The 16,693-nt window shown below is 40.7% G+C and overlaps 1 protein-coding gene across 1 annotated transcript in view; it reads right to left on the bottom strand.

Annotated features, from left to right (window-relative positions):
* Positions 1–16,693, bottom strand: part of LOC126234947 (agrin-like) — a 1,214,606-nt gene that overhangs the window by 69,675 nt on the left and 1,128,238 nt on the right. Inside the window, exon 23 of the mRNA XM_049943685.1 lies at positions 6,752–7,008. Coding sequence (XP_049799642.1) covers positions 6,752–7,008 — 257 coding nt within the window. The remainder of the gene's footprint in view (positions 1–6,751; positions 7,009–16,693) is intronic.

Genomic DNA, 16,693 nt, shown 5'->3' with positions numbered 1-16,693 from the left:
TTGCAGGTTCAAATGATGTGGCTTATAATGAAGCCGATTCGTGTATTGGAGGTTTGTCTAAATTTCTGGAACGAAACAAATCAAAAAACACTGTTGTTGCTACCATCCCACACCGACACGACGTACTGTACAACTCTTGTGTAAACAAAGAGATTAGAAAAACAAATGCCAGGATTAAATTATTGTGTTCAAGTTACGAAAAATGTTTAATTCTAGACATGAGCACACTAGATAAGGGCATGCATACTAAACATGGACTGCATCTGAAGTATGAGGTAAGCGTTTTCTTTGCGAAAAAGTAAGCGTATTGATCAGTGAAAAGATCGAAGCCAGTATCTGCATATATAAAAATAGTTTGCTTTAGAGTGAAACTGACGTTCCTTTTTTAGTGTTAATCGGCCCTCAGTGTGCACACACGAAGTCGAAAGCTTTACTGACTGCATCAAGAAAGACGAAAAATGTAAAATAATGTTTCAGAATGTTCAGTACATTACTAACAAAATACAGCAAATTGATGAAATTCTAGGAGAATATAAACCACACATATATATTGTGAATGAACTTGGATGCAAATCTGAAGAGGCTCGTAATTTTAAGTTAAACAACTACAAAATTGTGAGTGCATACTACAGAAAGATACACAAAGGTGGAGGTGTTGGCATTTTTGTTAGAAATTACATACATTGTGAAAAATTGACTGGGTTGACAATCTTGCAATGGAGCTGGCCTTTGAAGTAGCGGCTGTAAAAATGAAGGTAGGCAAAAACAGCCTAATAATTGTAGGCCTGTATAGATCACCAAATGGTGATGTAGAAGAGTTCTTTTGCCAGCTAGAACAACTTCTGAATAAACTATCAACAAACAAAAAACCGGTAATAATAACAGGAGATGTAAACATAGACTCTTTAAACAATACTGGTATTGTGAATTATCTTAGATATTCTGACTTATTGCATTGCTATAACTATAACAAAATAAATGATGAACCAACTAGAATAACATCTAACTTACAATCTTGTATTGACCATGTTCTTTCGAATCTAGATAGGAAACATATAGTGGTAAGAGCTGCTGAAACATCTCTCAGACCATACAGCTCTATCCATAGAAATTAATACAGACCACAAAATAGTTCTGCATAGTGACCTACACACTTATAAAAGGAAGATTAATTATAACTTACTTTGCAAGGAGCTTGCTGAGAGAGAGTGGGAAAAGGTATATAGATCACAAGATATTAATGAAAAGTTGGGCCTTTTCTATGAAATATTTAACCATAGCTTTTATCAGGCATGTCCAATAGCAAAAAAAAAAAAAAAAGAACTAAAGAAATCAGATCCCACAAAGAAACTTATAATTCTCCCAGAAACACACAAACTAAAGGAAAATATGAAGGGCCTTTATGTGCTGTTCCGAGAAACAAAATTTCAGTACTTCCTAACAAAGTACAAAAGCACCAGAAAGACATACAGGGAATCCCTGATGAGACTAAAAGCACTTCATTATGCCGGAAAGATAAGAAAAACTAGTAACATTAGCAAAACAGCCTGGCATATTGTAAACAAAGAATGTGAACATAGAGAAAAACCAGGCTGTAGCAACATTGCGTTAGAAGAAAATGGAATACTGTTGAATGAACGAAAGTCTGTATGTGAGGCCTTCATTAAACATTTTAGTAAGGCATGCAGAGAAGAAAAAGATGAATCAGATCTGAAAATAAACACAGTTAAGATGAGTAATTCATTTTTCCTAAGGAGTGTAACAGAGTTTGAGGCCATGAACATAATCTCAAAACTCAAAGTGAAATCATCTAGTGGCTGGGATGACATATCGTCCACACTACTTAAAGAATGCAAAAATGAGTTAATAAAACCAATAACACATCTAATTTACAGTTCAATTGGCCAGGGGACCTTTCCAGAGCTTTTAAAAATCACTGAGATACAACAAGTGTATAAAAAGGGGGCTATCACAGACCGGCCAATCTCTTTGACTTCAACACTTGGCAAGCTGCTTGAAAGAATAATTCTAGATCAAATGGAATCCTTCTTCTTTAAATACAAACTATTAAACAAAACACAAAAAGGGGTTCGAAAAGGACGATCTAAAATAACAGCATTAGCAACTTTTTTCCATGAACTTCTGAACAGGCTGGATGAAGGAAACAAAGTTATAGGGACTCTCCTAGCTCTGTCTAAAGCACTCGATTCTGTGAATCATGTAGTACTGTTATCCAAGTTAGCAAATTACGGGATAAGAGGAGTAGCTCTAAAATTACGAAGTTCTTATCTCCGTGATAGAAGACAGTGCACAAAACTAAATTATAAGAATGAAAGTAAGATGCAAACAGTAAAGTCAGCATACAGAACTTTCAATTGTGGAGTATACTTGGACCATTCTTGTTTACAGTATAAATTAATGATATAACACAGCCACAAAACTCCAAACTAGTAAACTATGCTGATGATATATCTTTTATTAGCTGGGGATGTACATAGCGGGCAGCATTCCAAAGCAACGAAGAGAACTTTGAAATGATCACAGAATATCTAACAGTGAATAAGCTTAAACTGAATAAGGACAAGACTGTAGTAATAAAGTTCTCTCTACATTTTAATAATACTCATATTCAATCACTTTCTACAGTTGAAACATCTGACAAACATAAGTTTTTAGGCATATTGACTGATGGACATCTCACTTGGAAAGAGCATATCGGCTCCATCTGTAAAAAGGTTTCTAGTAATATTTACTTACTAAAACGTATTGCAAATATAATATCTCCCCTTGTCCTTAAAGAAGTGTATTATGGGTTAATACACTCACATCTCCAATATGGGATCGAGATCTGGGGTGGGACACCGACTGTCTATATTGATCGCATTTTCAGGCTTCAAAAGAGAGCAGTTAGGATAATTGCTAATGGAAGCAAACGCCAGTCCTGTAGGGACTATTTAAAAAAATATAAATTACTGACTGTGTACTCATTGTATGTATTTAAGACCATAATGTTTGTAAAAGAGAACGAGGAAAATAGTGTAAAGAACAGTGACACCCGTAATTACAATACTCGAGCCAAAAGTGACTATCATAGGATACGGACTAACAAGAAAGCTACAGACCACAGTCCATATGTAACTGGGAGACAATTCTATAATAAGTTGCCAAAAAATATAAAGCAACTCCAAGGCAATCTTTTCAAGGGCAAGTTTAAAAATTTGTTAATAGAAAGACGTTTATACACATTAAAAGAATTCTGAGCTGCAGTACTGTTAGTTTATTCTTTTACATTCTACAGTATATTAGTGATGGTATTGTTATAATTGGCTAATTGATGTATATAATCTTTATATGTATGGAGTGATATATAATGTGCTAATATGCTTATAACATTATTGCATGGAATGATACACAATGTGCTACTTGATGTATATATTCATTCTTGGAATGACATGATATTGATATAATTGTATAAAAATGACGATGTCCAAGACTGTAAAGTTAACATGGACAAATAAACATTATTATTATTATTATTATACTATTGTATTCGCTGGCGAAATGTGTTTAAACGAACACTCCAAAAGAAAGAGGTGGTATCACTGACATCCTTTATGCCTCCTCCTGCTGCCTTTTAGTGTCGATTCTGACCAGGAGTGTGTCTAAAATGTTTTCCTTGGCTATCCATAAGAAAGCCGCGTGATTTCAACGCTGGGTATCGCAGTTCTGACCTCCTATGGAGAGATGTCAAGAGAAACGGTGAGAAGTGGGTAAGGGGGCCCGTGAAGATGTTCCCACCCTGTGACACATACGCTGTGGCGTAGGGAAGAATTATGGTAAAGTTTGGTGCCAATGTGAGCGCATGAACCCACCTTTACACCTCACACGAACTTCTGAGCTCTGGCATTTTTTTTCAGATATGTCGACACCTTGCCGTTTTAAGAGAGGTCGAGCATGAGAGTAGTGTCGTCGGGCGCCACACTTTTGCACAATTACATAAGAAGGTTGTATGAACCTTTGAGCCAAACGTCTGCGTCACAATGGGGGAAAATGGAGTAGTTTCTAAAAAGTGACCATTTATTCTGTTTCGCAGTATACACTGAGGTGGCAAAAGTCATGGGATAGCAATGTGCACGTATGCAGATGACGGTAGTATCGCGTACACAAGGTATAAAACGGCAGTGCGTTGGTGGAGCTGTCATTTGTACTCATGTGATTCAGGTGGAAAGGTTTCTGACGTGATGATGCCCGCACGACGATAATTAATAGACTTTGAACACGGATTGATAGAAAGAACTAGGTGCATGGGACATTCCATTTCTGAAATTGCTATGGAATTCAATATTCCGAGATCCACAGTGTCAAAAGTATGCTGACAATACCAAATTTCAGGCATTACCTCTCACCACAGATAACGCAGTGCGCAACGGCCTTCAGTTAATGAGAGCACATCACCTGCAGCACCTCCCCTGGGCTCGTGACCATGTCTATTGGACCATAGGCGACTGGAAAAGCGTGGCCTGGTCAGATGAGTCACGGTTTCAGCTGGCAAGAGCTGATGGTAAGCTACAAAGCCATGGATCCAAGCTGTCAACGCGGCGTGGGATTAGCCGAGCGGTCTGAGGCGCTGCAGTCTTGGACTGTGCGGCTGGTCCCGGCGGAGGTTTACGTCCTCCTTCGGGCATGGTTGTGTGTGTTTGTCCTTAGAATAATTTAGATTAAGTAGTGTGTAAGCTTAGGGACTAATGACCTCAGCAGTTAAGTCCCATAAGCTTTCACACAAATTTGAACATTTGAACAAGCTGTCAACAAGGCACTATGCAAGCTGGTGGTGACTCCTTAATGGTGTGGACTGTGTTTACATGGACTGGACTGGGTCTTCTGGTCCAACTGAACCCACAGTTCACTGGAAATGGTTGTGTTCGGCTACTTGGGGACCATTTTTAGCCGATCATAGACTTTATGTTCCTAAACAACGATGGAATTTTTATGGACGACAATGTGCCATGTCACCAGGCCACAATTTCTTGTGATTAGTTTGAAGAACATTCTGGACAGTTTGAGCGAATGATTTTGGCACCAATATCGCCTGACATAAATCCCATAAACATTTATGGAACATAATTGAGAAGTCGGTTCGTGCAGAAAATCCCACATCAGCAATTATGGAAGACTGTAGAGGCAGCGTGGCTTAGTATTTCTGCAGTGGACTTCCAACGACTCGCTGAATCCGTGCCACATGGAGTTGCTGCACTACGCTGGCAAAAGGAGATCCAACACAATATTAGGAAGTAACATATGACTTTTCTCACCTCACTTTACCTTCTCTATTTTCGGCTCTCGAGTAAGAATGGGCTGCCATTCTGCCACAGATATTCAGATAACTCATGGAAGAGTCCTCCGCAGATTTCAAGCCGTCGTAGAGGCGAGTGGTGGACACACCCCATGTTAACATCCACCGATAAGTGTCCAGATACTTTTGATAAGACAGTGTATGGTGAAATGAAGAGGGTAGCTGGCAAGGGATAGGAATGAAGAGTCGTGTCTACATCTAAATCTACATGATTACTCTGCAATTCACATTTAAGTGCTTGGCAGAGGGTTCATCTAACCACAATCATACTATCTCTCTACCATTCCACTCCCGAACAGCGCGCGGGAAAAACGAACACCTAAACCTTTCTGTTCGAGCTCTGATTTCTCTTATTTTATTTTGATGATCATTCCTACCTATGTAGGCGCTACAGTCTGGAACCGCGTGACCGCTACGGTCGCAGGTTCGAATCCTGCCTCGGGCATGGATGTGTGTGATGTCCTTAGGTTAGTTAGGTTTAAGTAGTTCTAAGTTCTAGGGGACTGATGACCACAGCAGTTAAGTCCCATAGTGCTCAGAGCCATTTGAACCATTTGAACCTACCTATGTAGGTTGGGCTCAACAAAATATTTTCACATTCGGAAGAGAAAGTTGGTGACTGAAATTTCGTAAATAGATCTCGCCGCGACGAAAAACGTCTTTGCTTTAATGACTTCCATCCCAACTCGCGTATCATATCTGCCACACTCTCTCCCCAATTACGTGGTAATACAAAACGAGCTGCCCTTTTTTGCATCCTTTCGACGTCCTCCGTCAATCCCACCTGGTACGGATCCCACACCGCGCAGCAATATTCTAACAGAGGACGAACGAGTGTAGTGTAAGCTGTCTCTTTAGTGAACTTTTGGGTCTTCTAAGTGTCCTGCCAATGAAACGCAACCTTGGGCTCGCCTTCCCCACAATATTATCTATGTGGTCTTTCCAACTGAAGTTGTTCGTAATTTTAACACCCAGGTACTTAGTTGAATTGACAGCCTTGAGAATTGTACTATTTATCGAGTAATCGAATTCCAACGGATTTCTTTTGGAACTCTTGTGGATCACCTCACACTTTTCGTTATTTAGCGTCAACTGCCACCTGTCACACCATACAGCAATCTTTTCTAAATCGCTTTGCAACTTATACTGGTCTTCGGATGACCTTACTAGACGGTAAATTACAGCATCATCAGCGAACAACCTAAGAGAACTGCTCAGATTGTCACCCAGGTCATTTATATAGATCAGGAACAGCAGAAGTCCCAGGACGCTTCCCTGGGGAACACTTGATAAAATATAAGTCACACCTACTGAAGGGGTGATGACCAAAATATCAGTGAAACAGATTCGAGCAGTGTCTCGTACGTTTGTGTCGGTAGAGATGTAGTTGACACTCACTGGGGTGCTGGCAGTGGGCGCCGGCGAAGTGCGGCGGGCAGCGGCAGGAGTAGGCGTTGAGCAGCGGCTGGCAGACGCCGCCGTGCAGACAGGGGCTGGGGAGGTCTCTGCTACCACAGGGCGGGCCCTGCCACTGGAGCACGCCCTGCCTGTCCTCGCCGAGGTTCTCCAACGACTGCCCGTTCACCACCAGCCGCTGCACCGCGCCGTCCAGCCCCGACGACACGTTAGAGCAGTGGCTCACCTCCATTCCTGGACTAGGGACGGCAAAAAATATCAGTATATCAAAATATCGGTTTTCCTTCAAAATAATATCGCTATACATCGTCAATATTTAAATTATCGATATACTCGATAATAGATATACAATACAGAATAACGAAAGCGATAGTTTCATTCGTCTTTTCTTGATTATAGGCACTATAGTTCTCATAAGCAGATTTCTTGCCTAATCCAACTACTACCGATCTTTGCAATTTGGCAATAAATGTCTTACAATGGGCTTAATTTAATTTCATATTCAGTACTACAAATGAGTACCAGATTTAAACATGAATGTATCTATGCTTCATATTCATTCACTCTGATAGTCCTGTTACAGTGTCAGCTGCAATAGTGGAAAAAATGGTAAGCGAATGGGCCAATTGTCACCTGAACAAAGAGCTTTAGATATAATACAAGAAGACTCAAACCTAGCCTTCAGTTTGGTTATGGCATGAAAACTGTTGACCGGAAGCTCAGTCGCACCAGAAATTCCAAGCTCTGATTCTCTGCCAAACGAGCTAAAACAATATCTCGCTTAACCAAATGTAGGACGGAACTGTGATCCTGCGAAGTTGTGGGTTCATAGTCGTCATTTCACACCATTTTTGTCGGAAATTGCTCAAAAATACTTAATATGCCAAGCCTCTCCCGTTTCGACAGAAAGAGTTGGCTCAAATGCCTCTGAGCACTACGAGACTTAACTGTTGAGGTCATCAGTCCCCCAGAACTTAGAACTAATTAAACCTAACTAACCTAAGGACATCACATACATCCATGCCCGAGGCAGCATTCGAACGTGCGACCGTAGCGGTCGCGCGGTTCCAGACTGCAACGCCTAGAACCGCTCGGCCACCTCGGCCGGCGACCGAGCAGATAACAAAAGCAGACTGACAGGGCAACATATTAAACAGAAAGTTCTGTTAGCGTCTATCTATTCATTTCTGTGACTTAGATTCTTTTTTTTTTAAATTCCTGTAAATTTTGAAAAATCCACCGATATATCCAAACGTCGATTTTTATGTACCGATGATACATTCATCTTATATATATATATATCGATTTCATTAATAAGTTTTCTGTAAATAAGTGATTTTATAATACATTGTATACCTCTTATTGGTTAATGTTTGTTAATCATTTCTGTGACTTAGATTAACGTTTTTTGAAATTCATTTTGAAAATGTCCACTGATATATCCAAATGTCGATTTTTTGTATCGATAATACATAGTCTCCTGTATACATCGATACAATACATATCGATATTTCTGAAAATTTGCCCATCCCTATCCTGGACTACAGAAATGCGCACCTCTGCCGCTGCTCTCACAGTGCTTCACAACTGCACTCCATATGACATGGTCATTGTTAATAAACCTCTGACAGGGCGACCTTAAGATGTGGCCCTCTCCGATCCTCTCTCTTCAGTTTCTTAAAGCAGTAAGAGACAATGCTAAAAGCAAACTGGAAAAAATAGTTTTTGAACACTGTAAGATTTCCGATCTCTGTTAAGTTCAAATATTTGTAAGTTGTTTAACGAATTCATCGAAAGCTCAGTTCGTGCTGCGATCGGATTGTAGTTATGCAATCACTGGTTCGAATCTCGCAGGTACCTATATTCTTCTTAGTTTTTTTCAATTTCATATTTGCCAACAGATGGAAATGTTAAATAACAAACTTTGTTTATTTTCTGATCGGACCGCAACAGTCAATGAATGATGTATGTCTTTTTCCAGTTCCTGCTGCACACTTATCTTTTAGTTCGTTGTTAACACGTGACGAGTCTCGTTTCGGATGTTATGCTGTTTTAAGTGATCGTCTTAGATGTCACATACAACTTCGTCGACTGTTTTGTGAGAGTTTCATAGAACTTTAAATTTGGTTCTCACTCGATATTTGCACCTATCCTCATTTGACGGAAAACATACTTGAAAAGATAAATACAGAAAAGATATACCTGGTTATAAACATACTCCTCTCGACTTTTGGCAAGACAAATGTGTATTATCAAGGAAGCCCCTTGGACTCCACAATATGCTGTGACATAAATGGTCAGTATTACATATCAGAAACTTTTATGCGTTATGTCACTTATAGTTACGTGTATTTCCTCACATAATATACAACTAAGGGAAGCATCTCTCCTTTAGCAAAAGATTCCGGAATAGTCCCCCATTCGGATCTCCGGGAGGGGACTGCCAAGTGGGAGGCTACCATGAGAAAAAGACTGAATAATCAACGAAATAATAACATTCTACGAGTCGGGGTGTGGAATGTCGCAAGCTTGAACGTGGTAGGGAAACTAGAAAATCTGAAAAGGGAAGTGCAAACGCTCAATCTAGATATGGTAGGGGTCAGTGAAGTGAATTGGAAAGAAGACAAGGATTTTTGGTCAGATGAGTATAGGGTTATATCAACAGCAGCAGAAAATGGTATAATGGGAGTAGGATTCGTTATGAATAGGAAGGTAGGGCAGAGAGTGTGTTACTGTGAACAGTTCAGTGATAAGGTTGTTCTTATCAGAATCGACAGCAAACCAATACCAACAACGATAGTTCAGGTATACACGCCGACGTCGCAAGCTGAAGACGAAGAGATAGAGAAAGTGTATGAAGCTATTGAAAAAAAAAGGGTAATACAGTATGTAAAGGGAGATGAAAATCTAGTAGTTATGGGGGACTGGAACGCAGTTGTAGGGGAAGCAGTAAAAGAAAATGTTACAGGAGAATATGGGCTTGCGACAAGGAATGAGAGAGGACAAATATTAATTGAGTTCTTTAATAAACTTCAGCTATTAATAGCGAATACTCTGTTCAGGAATCACAAGAGGAGGAGGTATACTTGGAAAAGGACCGGTGATACGGGAAATTTCAGTTAGATTACATCATGGTCAGACAGAGATTCCGAAATCAGATACTGGATTGTAAGGCGTACCCAGGATCAGATATAGACTCAGACCACAATATAGTAGTGACGAAGAGTAGGCTGAAGTTTAAGACAGTAGTCAGGAAGAATCAATACGCAAAGAAGGGGGATACGGAAGTACTAAGGTATGACGAGATACGGTTCAAAATGGCTCTGAGCACTATGGGACCTAACTTCTGAGATCATCAGTCTCCTAGAACTTAGAACTGCTTAAACCTAACTAACATAAGGACATCACACACACCCATGCCCGAGGCAGGATTCGAACCTGCGACCATAGCGGTCGCGCGGTTCCAGACTGTAGCTGCTAGAACCTCTCGGCCACACCGCCCGGCTGACGAGATACGCTTGAAGTTCTTTAAGGCTATAGATACAGCAACAGGGAATAGCTCAGTAGGTAGTACAATTGATGAGGAATGGACATCCCCAAAAAAGGCGATAACAGAAGTTGGGAAGGAAAACATAGGTACAAAGAAGGTAACTGTGAAGAAACCATCGGTAACAGAAGAAATACTACAATTGATCGATGAAAGGAGTTAGTACAAAAATGTACCGGGAACTCAGGAATACAGAAATGCAAGTCGCTGAGGAATGAAGTAAACAGGAAGTGCAGGGAAGCTAAGACGAAATGGCTGAAGGAAAAATGTGAAGACATCGAAAAAGAAATAATTGTCGGAAGGACAGACTCAGCATACAGGAAAGTCTAAAGAACCTTCGGTGACATTAAAAGCAAGGTTGATAACATTAAGAGTGCAACTGGAATTCCCCTGTAAAAATCAGAGGAGAAAGCGGGTAGGTGGACGGCAAGAGCTGACAAGTGCGACACTTATCGCACAGTCAGCTTAAAAGCTCACGCATTCAAGTTGATGACAAGAATAATATACTGAAGAATGGATAAGAAAATTGAGGTTGCTCTATATGACGATCAGTTTGGCTTTAGAAAGGTAAAGGCACGAGAGAGGCAATTCTGATGTTGCGGTTAATAATGGAAGCAAGACTAAAGAAAAATCAACTCACGTTCATAGGATTTGTCGACCTGGAAAAAGCGTTCGACAATGTAAAATGGTGCAGCCAAGAGGGAATAATAAAAGTGGACGAGCAAGAACGAAGTGCTCGTATTAAAAAGGGTGTAAGACAAGGATGTAGTCTTTCGCCCCTACTCTTCAAACTGTACATCGAGGAAGCAATGATGGATGTAAAAGAAAGGTTGAGGAGTGGAATAAAATTTTAAGATGAAAGGATATCAGTGATACGATTCGCTTATGACATTGCTGTCTTCAATGAAAGTGAGAAAGAATTACGTGGTATGCTGAACGGAATGATCAGTCTAATGAATACAGAGTATGGCTTGAGAGTAAATCGAAGAAAGACGAAGGTAATGAGAAGTAGTAGAAATGAGAACAGTGAGAAACTTAATATCAGGATCGATGGTCAGGAAATAGATGAAGTTAAGGAGTTCTGCTACCTTGGCAGTAAAATAACGAGTGTCGGTCGGAGCAAGGAGGACAGCAAAAGCAGACTAGCAATGGCAAAAAGGGTAGTGCTGGCGAAGAGAAGTCTACTAATATCAAATATCGGCCTTAATTTGAGGAAGAAATTTCTGAGAATGTACGTCTGGAGTACAGCATTGTATGATAGTGAAACATGGGCCGTGGGAAAACCAGAACAGAAGAGAACCGAAGCATTTGAGATGCGGTGCTGTATATGAATTTTGAAAATTAGGTGGACTGATAAGGTAAGGAATGAGAAGGTTCTATGCAGAATCGGAGAGGAAAGGAATATGTGGAAAACACTGATAAGGAGAAGGGACAGGATGATAAGACATATGTTAAGACATAAGGGAATGACTTCCATGGTACTAGACGTAGCTGTAGAGGTCAAAAACTGTAGGAAGACGGAGATTGGAATACATCCAGCATAGAATAGAGGATGTAGGTTGCAAGTGCTACTCTGAGATGAAGAGGTTAGCACAGGAGAGGAATTCGTGGCGGGCCGCATCAAACCAGTCAGAAGACTGGTGACCCAATAAAAAAAGGGGGGAATTGCATAGCCAGAGTCCTCAAATGCCTTAACGTTTTCGAGTCTTGCTTTCATTAAGGGGATTCTGTATGTACCATAAATACATGCATGAAGATGCACTGCACTGACGAATATACGTTTACAATAAGCGTATGTTTACAATATACAAGATGATTCAGCTACCACTACCGATGGGTTTCACGCAACCCACAACAATTTCTAAAACCACACAACAGATTTTCAAATTTGCAGGTCCGGTGACCTTGGAGACCAGTAATGTAAGGCTGAATCATTTGGTCCAATGCGACCGATCCATTGTTCAGTAACCCCTTGATTTAAAAATTCCAGCACTTCCAGATGCCGAAGTGGTGGTGCCCCATTCTGCTAGCAAAACACTCCAGGACGTTGTATTCTGATATGTAAAACGATCACTTGAAAATAGCATAACAGTCGAAAATAGGATTGTTGCATGTAAATAACGAGCTAATTAAGTTAGTGTGCAGCAGAAACTGGAACAATACGTACTAAGTTAATTATTAACAAATACAGTGTCATACGTTTTTAACAATAATTCCTTTTTTAACTAACAGTCACATGAAAATCAAATAAAATTTGATAGGCATACGAAAAGTCTTATTGTGGAAAAAAAGTTATATAAATAGCTACTATGTCCTATCAGTAGAAAAAAAGTATTTTATTTTATATTTGATGTTTCTGATTTTTGTAGCAAATTTTAGTCTGTTGTGGAGCTGTCATTTTCGTGCAGATAGTAATTAAAAATAAAAATAAATAATTTTTAGTAAAAATTGTCATCCCATATTTGTTAATTAACATTTTCAATTGTTAATAAATATGACATTCAGAAAAGTAAAACAAATAGTACTAGTGAGATTCGAATCAGCGAATTTATAATAATTCATTTCAGTTATCCTATGTGCTGAGCTGCCGATGAATTCGTCAGTAATTTACAAATGTTTCGTACCTAAATATGCTCGGAAATCTTCTAATCTTCAAAGCCAATTTATTTGAGAAATTTTTAAATCAGAGAGGGCCAGTGCTTAAGGTCAACTTGTAAGAAATGCTTTAATTATAACACTCTCTAATTTAACATCCGTTAGATTGGCGCACAAGTTAGTACAGTTTTTTGCATAATTTAATAAACACAACAGAGGTACGTAACAGAGGATTTAGGCATCAGTAATACATTTTCCTTCACTTTTTACGACAGTCTTTCAACGTTGGTGTAACTTTTCGATTCCTCGACTGTAGAAATCACGTGGTTTTGAGACGAATAACTTGTCGAGCAATGTTCGCAGCGCATTTTCGTCCGGAAAGGAAGTTCCTTGAAGGTTGTTCGATAGAGAGAGGAAAAGATGAAAATCCGAGAGCGTAAGATCAGGTAAATGGGGTGGATGCTTAATGACTTCCCAACTCAACTCCTGTATAGTATTTTTTATCAGTCTATCAGAACGTGGGCTGGCCTTATCGTGGAGTAGCATCACTTCACGCAGTCTTCCTGGTTGTTGTTCTTCGACAGCTCCCGCAAGACGTCTCAGTTGTTGACAATAAATGATTAAACCACGAGGAAGCAATTCACAGAAACGATACCGTCGCTGTTCCACCAGGTTCGTATTATCTTTTGTGAAGACGTTCGGGTCCTTGTATGGGGAGTTGCTGCTTTGTTTGGGCTCAACCGTTCCTTTCTTTCGCTTATGTTAGTATAAATACACCATTTAACGTCACCAGTAACGTTACAGCATAGGAATTTTTGGTGTTGTTTACGAGGCAGTTGATAACGAGCAAGCAGAGATGCACATTTGGCCATCCGATGTTCTTTGTGAGTTTGGCTGAGAGCATGTGGTATCCATGCACCCGATATTTGAACCTTTCCCACTGCATGCAAATGTCGCACGATGGAAGAATGATCACAGTTCATCAAATCTGCCAGTTATCGAGTAGCCGGCGTGTGTGGCCGAGCGGTTCTAGGCGCTTCAGTCCGGAACCGAGCTGCTGCTACGGTCGCAGGTTCGAATCCTGCCTCGGGCATAGATGTGTGTGATGTCCGTAGGTTAGTTAGGTTCAAGTAGTTCTAAGTCTAGGGGACTGATGACCTCAGATGTTAAGTCCCATGGTGCTCAGAGCCATTTGAGTTATCAAGTACACTGCCGTGGATCATTGTGAATTAATAATATTTATCGATCTACATCAAACCCCGAAGGTCATCCTGAATGTGGAGAGTCACTAATGTCGAAACGATCCTCCTTAAAACGAGAAAATCATTTTCTTGCCATGCTCTGTCCAATGACATTATCCCTATACGCAGCACAAATGTTGCTCACTGCCACCTCTGCTGTCACTCTGCCGAACTCAAAACAGAAGAATACGTCAGAAATGTTCCGATTAATTCACTTACTCCTTTTCTAGTGTCCACAGCTCCACTCACTATCTCCAAATGACAAAATGGCAATACGTAAAGCCAAATAACAACAATGAACTACAAATAACAAATGACAATTGGTAAATAAACCCATGGCGATTGGAATACCAACACGCAAAACAAAAACGCTACAATCTTCTCATACACTACTGGCAATTAAAATTGCTACAACAAAAAGAAATGTAGATGATAAACGGGTATTCATTGGACAAATATATTGTACTACAACTGACGTGTGATTACATTTTCACGCAATTTGGGTGCATAGATCCTGAGAAATCAGTACCCAGAAGAACCACCTCTGACCATAATAACGGCCTTGATACGCCTCGGCATTGAGTCAAACAGAGCTTGGATGGCTTGTACAGGTTCAGCTGCCCATGAAGCTTCAACACGATACCACAGTTCATCAAGAGTAGTGACTGGCGTCTTGTGACGAGCCAGTTGCTTGGCCACCATTGACCAGACGTTTTCAGTTGGTGAGAGATCTGGAGAATGTGCTGGCCAGGGCAGCAGTCGAACATTTCCTGTATCCAGAAAGGCCCGTACAGGACCAGCAACATGCGGTCGTGCATTATGCTGCTGAAATGTCGGTTTTCGCAGGGATCGAATGAAGGGTAGAGCCACGGGTCGTAACACATCTGAAATGTAACGTCCACTGTTCAAAGTGCCGTCAATGTCTTGGAAACTTTCCCATCTCTTGACTCAGGGATCGAGACGTGGCTGCACGATCCGTTACAGAAATGCGGATAAGATGCCTGTCATCTCGACTGCTAGTGATACGAGGCCGTTGGGATCCAGCACAGCGTTCGGTATTACCCTCCTGAACCCACCGATTCCATATTCTGCTAACAGTCATTCGATCTCGACCAACGTGAGCAGCAATGTCGCAATACGATAAACCGCAATCGCGATAGGCTACAATCCGACCTTTATCGAAGTTTTGTCGCCCCTGAAATCCTCTAGATAGGCAACCTGCAATTGCGGCTGCATGATGGGTTTAGCTGTTTAGTAATATACACTACTGGCCATTAAAATTACACACACACACACACACACACACACACACACACACACACACATATATATATATATATATATATATATATATATATATATATATATATTACTGAACAGCTAATCCCTTCATGCAACCGCAATTGCAGGTTGCCTATCTAGAGGATTTCAGGGGCGAAAAAACTTTGAGTTTGAGTATTTCGAATAATTATTGACAGAATGTAAAAAACTGCTGCCATAATCTACTCCTTTAGAGGTATTAACTCATTTTAAAGGTTAAACGCAGTATTCAAGTTAGAAACTGTGTAGGCCTACGTGTCTTGAGGCAGCATAACTAACGGCATACAAATTACCCAGACTAGACTTATCCAGTGTTTGAGAATGACAGTAATTAGTGACTTCCAGCATAGTTTTTTCGTGTACCATTTTTGGTTTCGTTCTTTCAGTAGTCTATGTGTGAATAATCCGAAATTAATTGATGCATATTGAACGACATGATGACTTGTACATTGTTACGCTTAAGGGTGTTGGGAGCCATCGAGGGCACTACAAGATACTAGATCGGAGACACAGTGCAGAGAGCGGGCAAAAATGGTAGTGTTTATGTTAGCGGAACTAAATAGTAACACTAGAGCCGTGCAAATTGCAGACGCTCTGGGCAGCTGTCCCAGGGTAGAAGTTTCTCTTCAGATAATTAACTGGTGACTCCATTCACATCCTAGACGCTGCTGTAAGGCGCCACAGTAGAAGATGGCACGTCTTAGCAGAGGCAACAAGCTTGATATTTTTAAGGCGGTTTTCCATGTGCCTCGGCGAATGCCGGCTGGTTCCCCTTATTCCGCCTCAGTTACACTATGTCGGCGATTGGTGCGTAAACACTGTCTCCACGTGCGGGAAACCATAATTACTGTACCACGGAAACATTTGGGGTTACACTCGTCTGGTATGAGACGTTCTTGGGTGGGTCCACTGGGGGCCGAACCGCACAATAGCCTGGGTTCAGTGTGGGGCGGTGCTGGGCTGGGTGGACTGCTGTGGCCTATTGTGGGGTTGTGAACCACTGAGGGCTACGTCGGGGGACGAAGTCTCTCCGTCGTTTCTAGGTCCCGGTTAAATACACAATACACAAAATATACTGCATATCTACCCCCTTTCCTCCTGGGCGTGTTACCAATTGTCAACAATTCACTGTATATAAACCGTTGAAAAATATGGGATACTTCAACCTGTATCCGAAAGTTATAAAATGTTTAATGCAAAATGTGCGAAAATAGGGTTTGA

This window comes from Schistocerca nitens, chromosome 2 (genome assembly GCF_023898315.1).
Source record: "Schistocerca nitens isolate TAMUIC-IGC-003100 chromosome 2, iqSchNite1.1, whole genome shotgun sequence".
In the NCBI taxonomy this organism is placed as follows: Eukaryota; Metazoa; Arthropoda; class Insecta; order Orthoptera; family Acrididae; genus Schistocerca; species Schistocerca nitens.
This window is presented reverse-complemented; position numbering and strand designations above follow the sequence as displayed.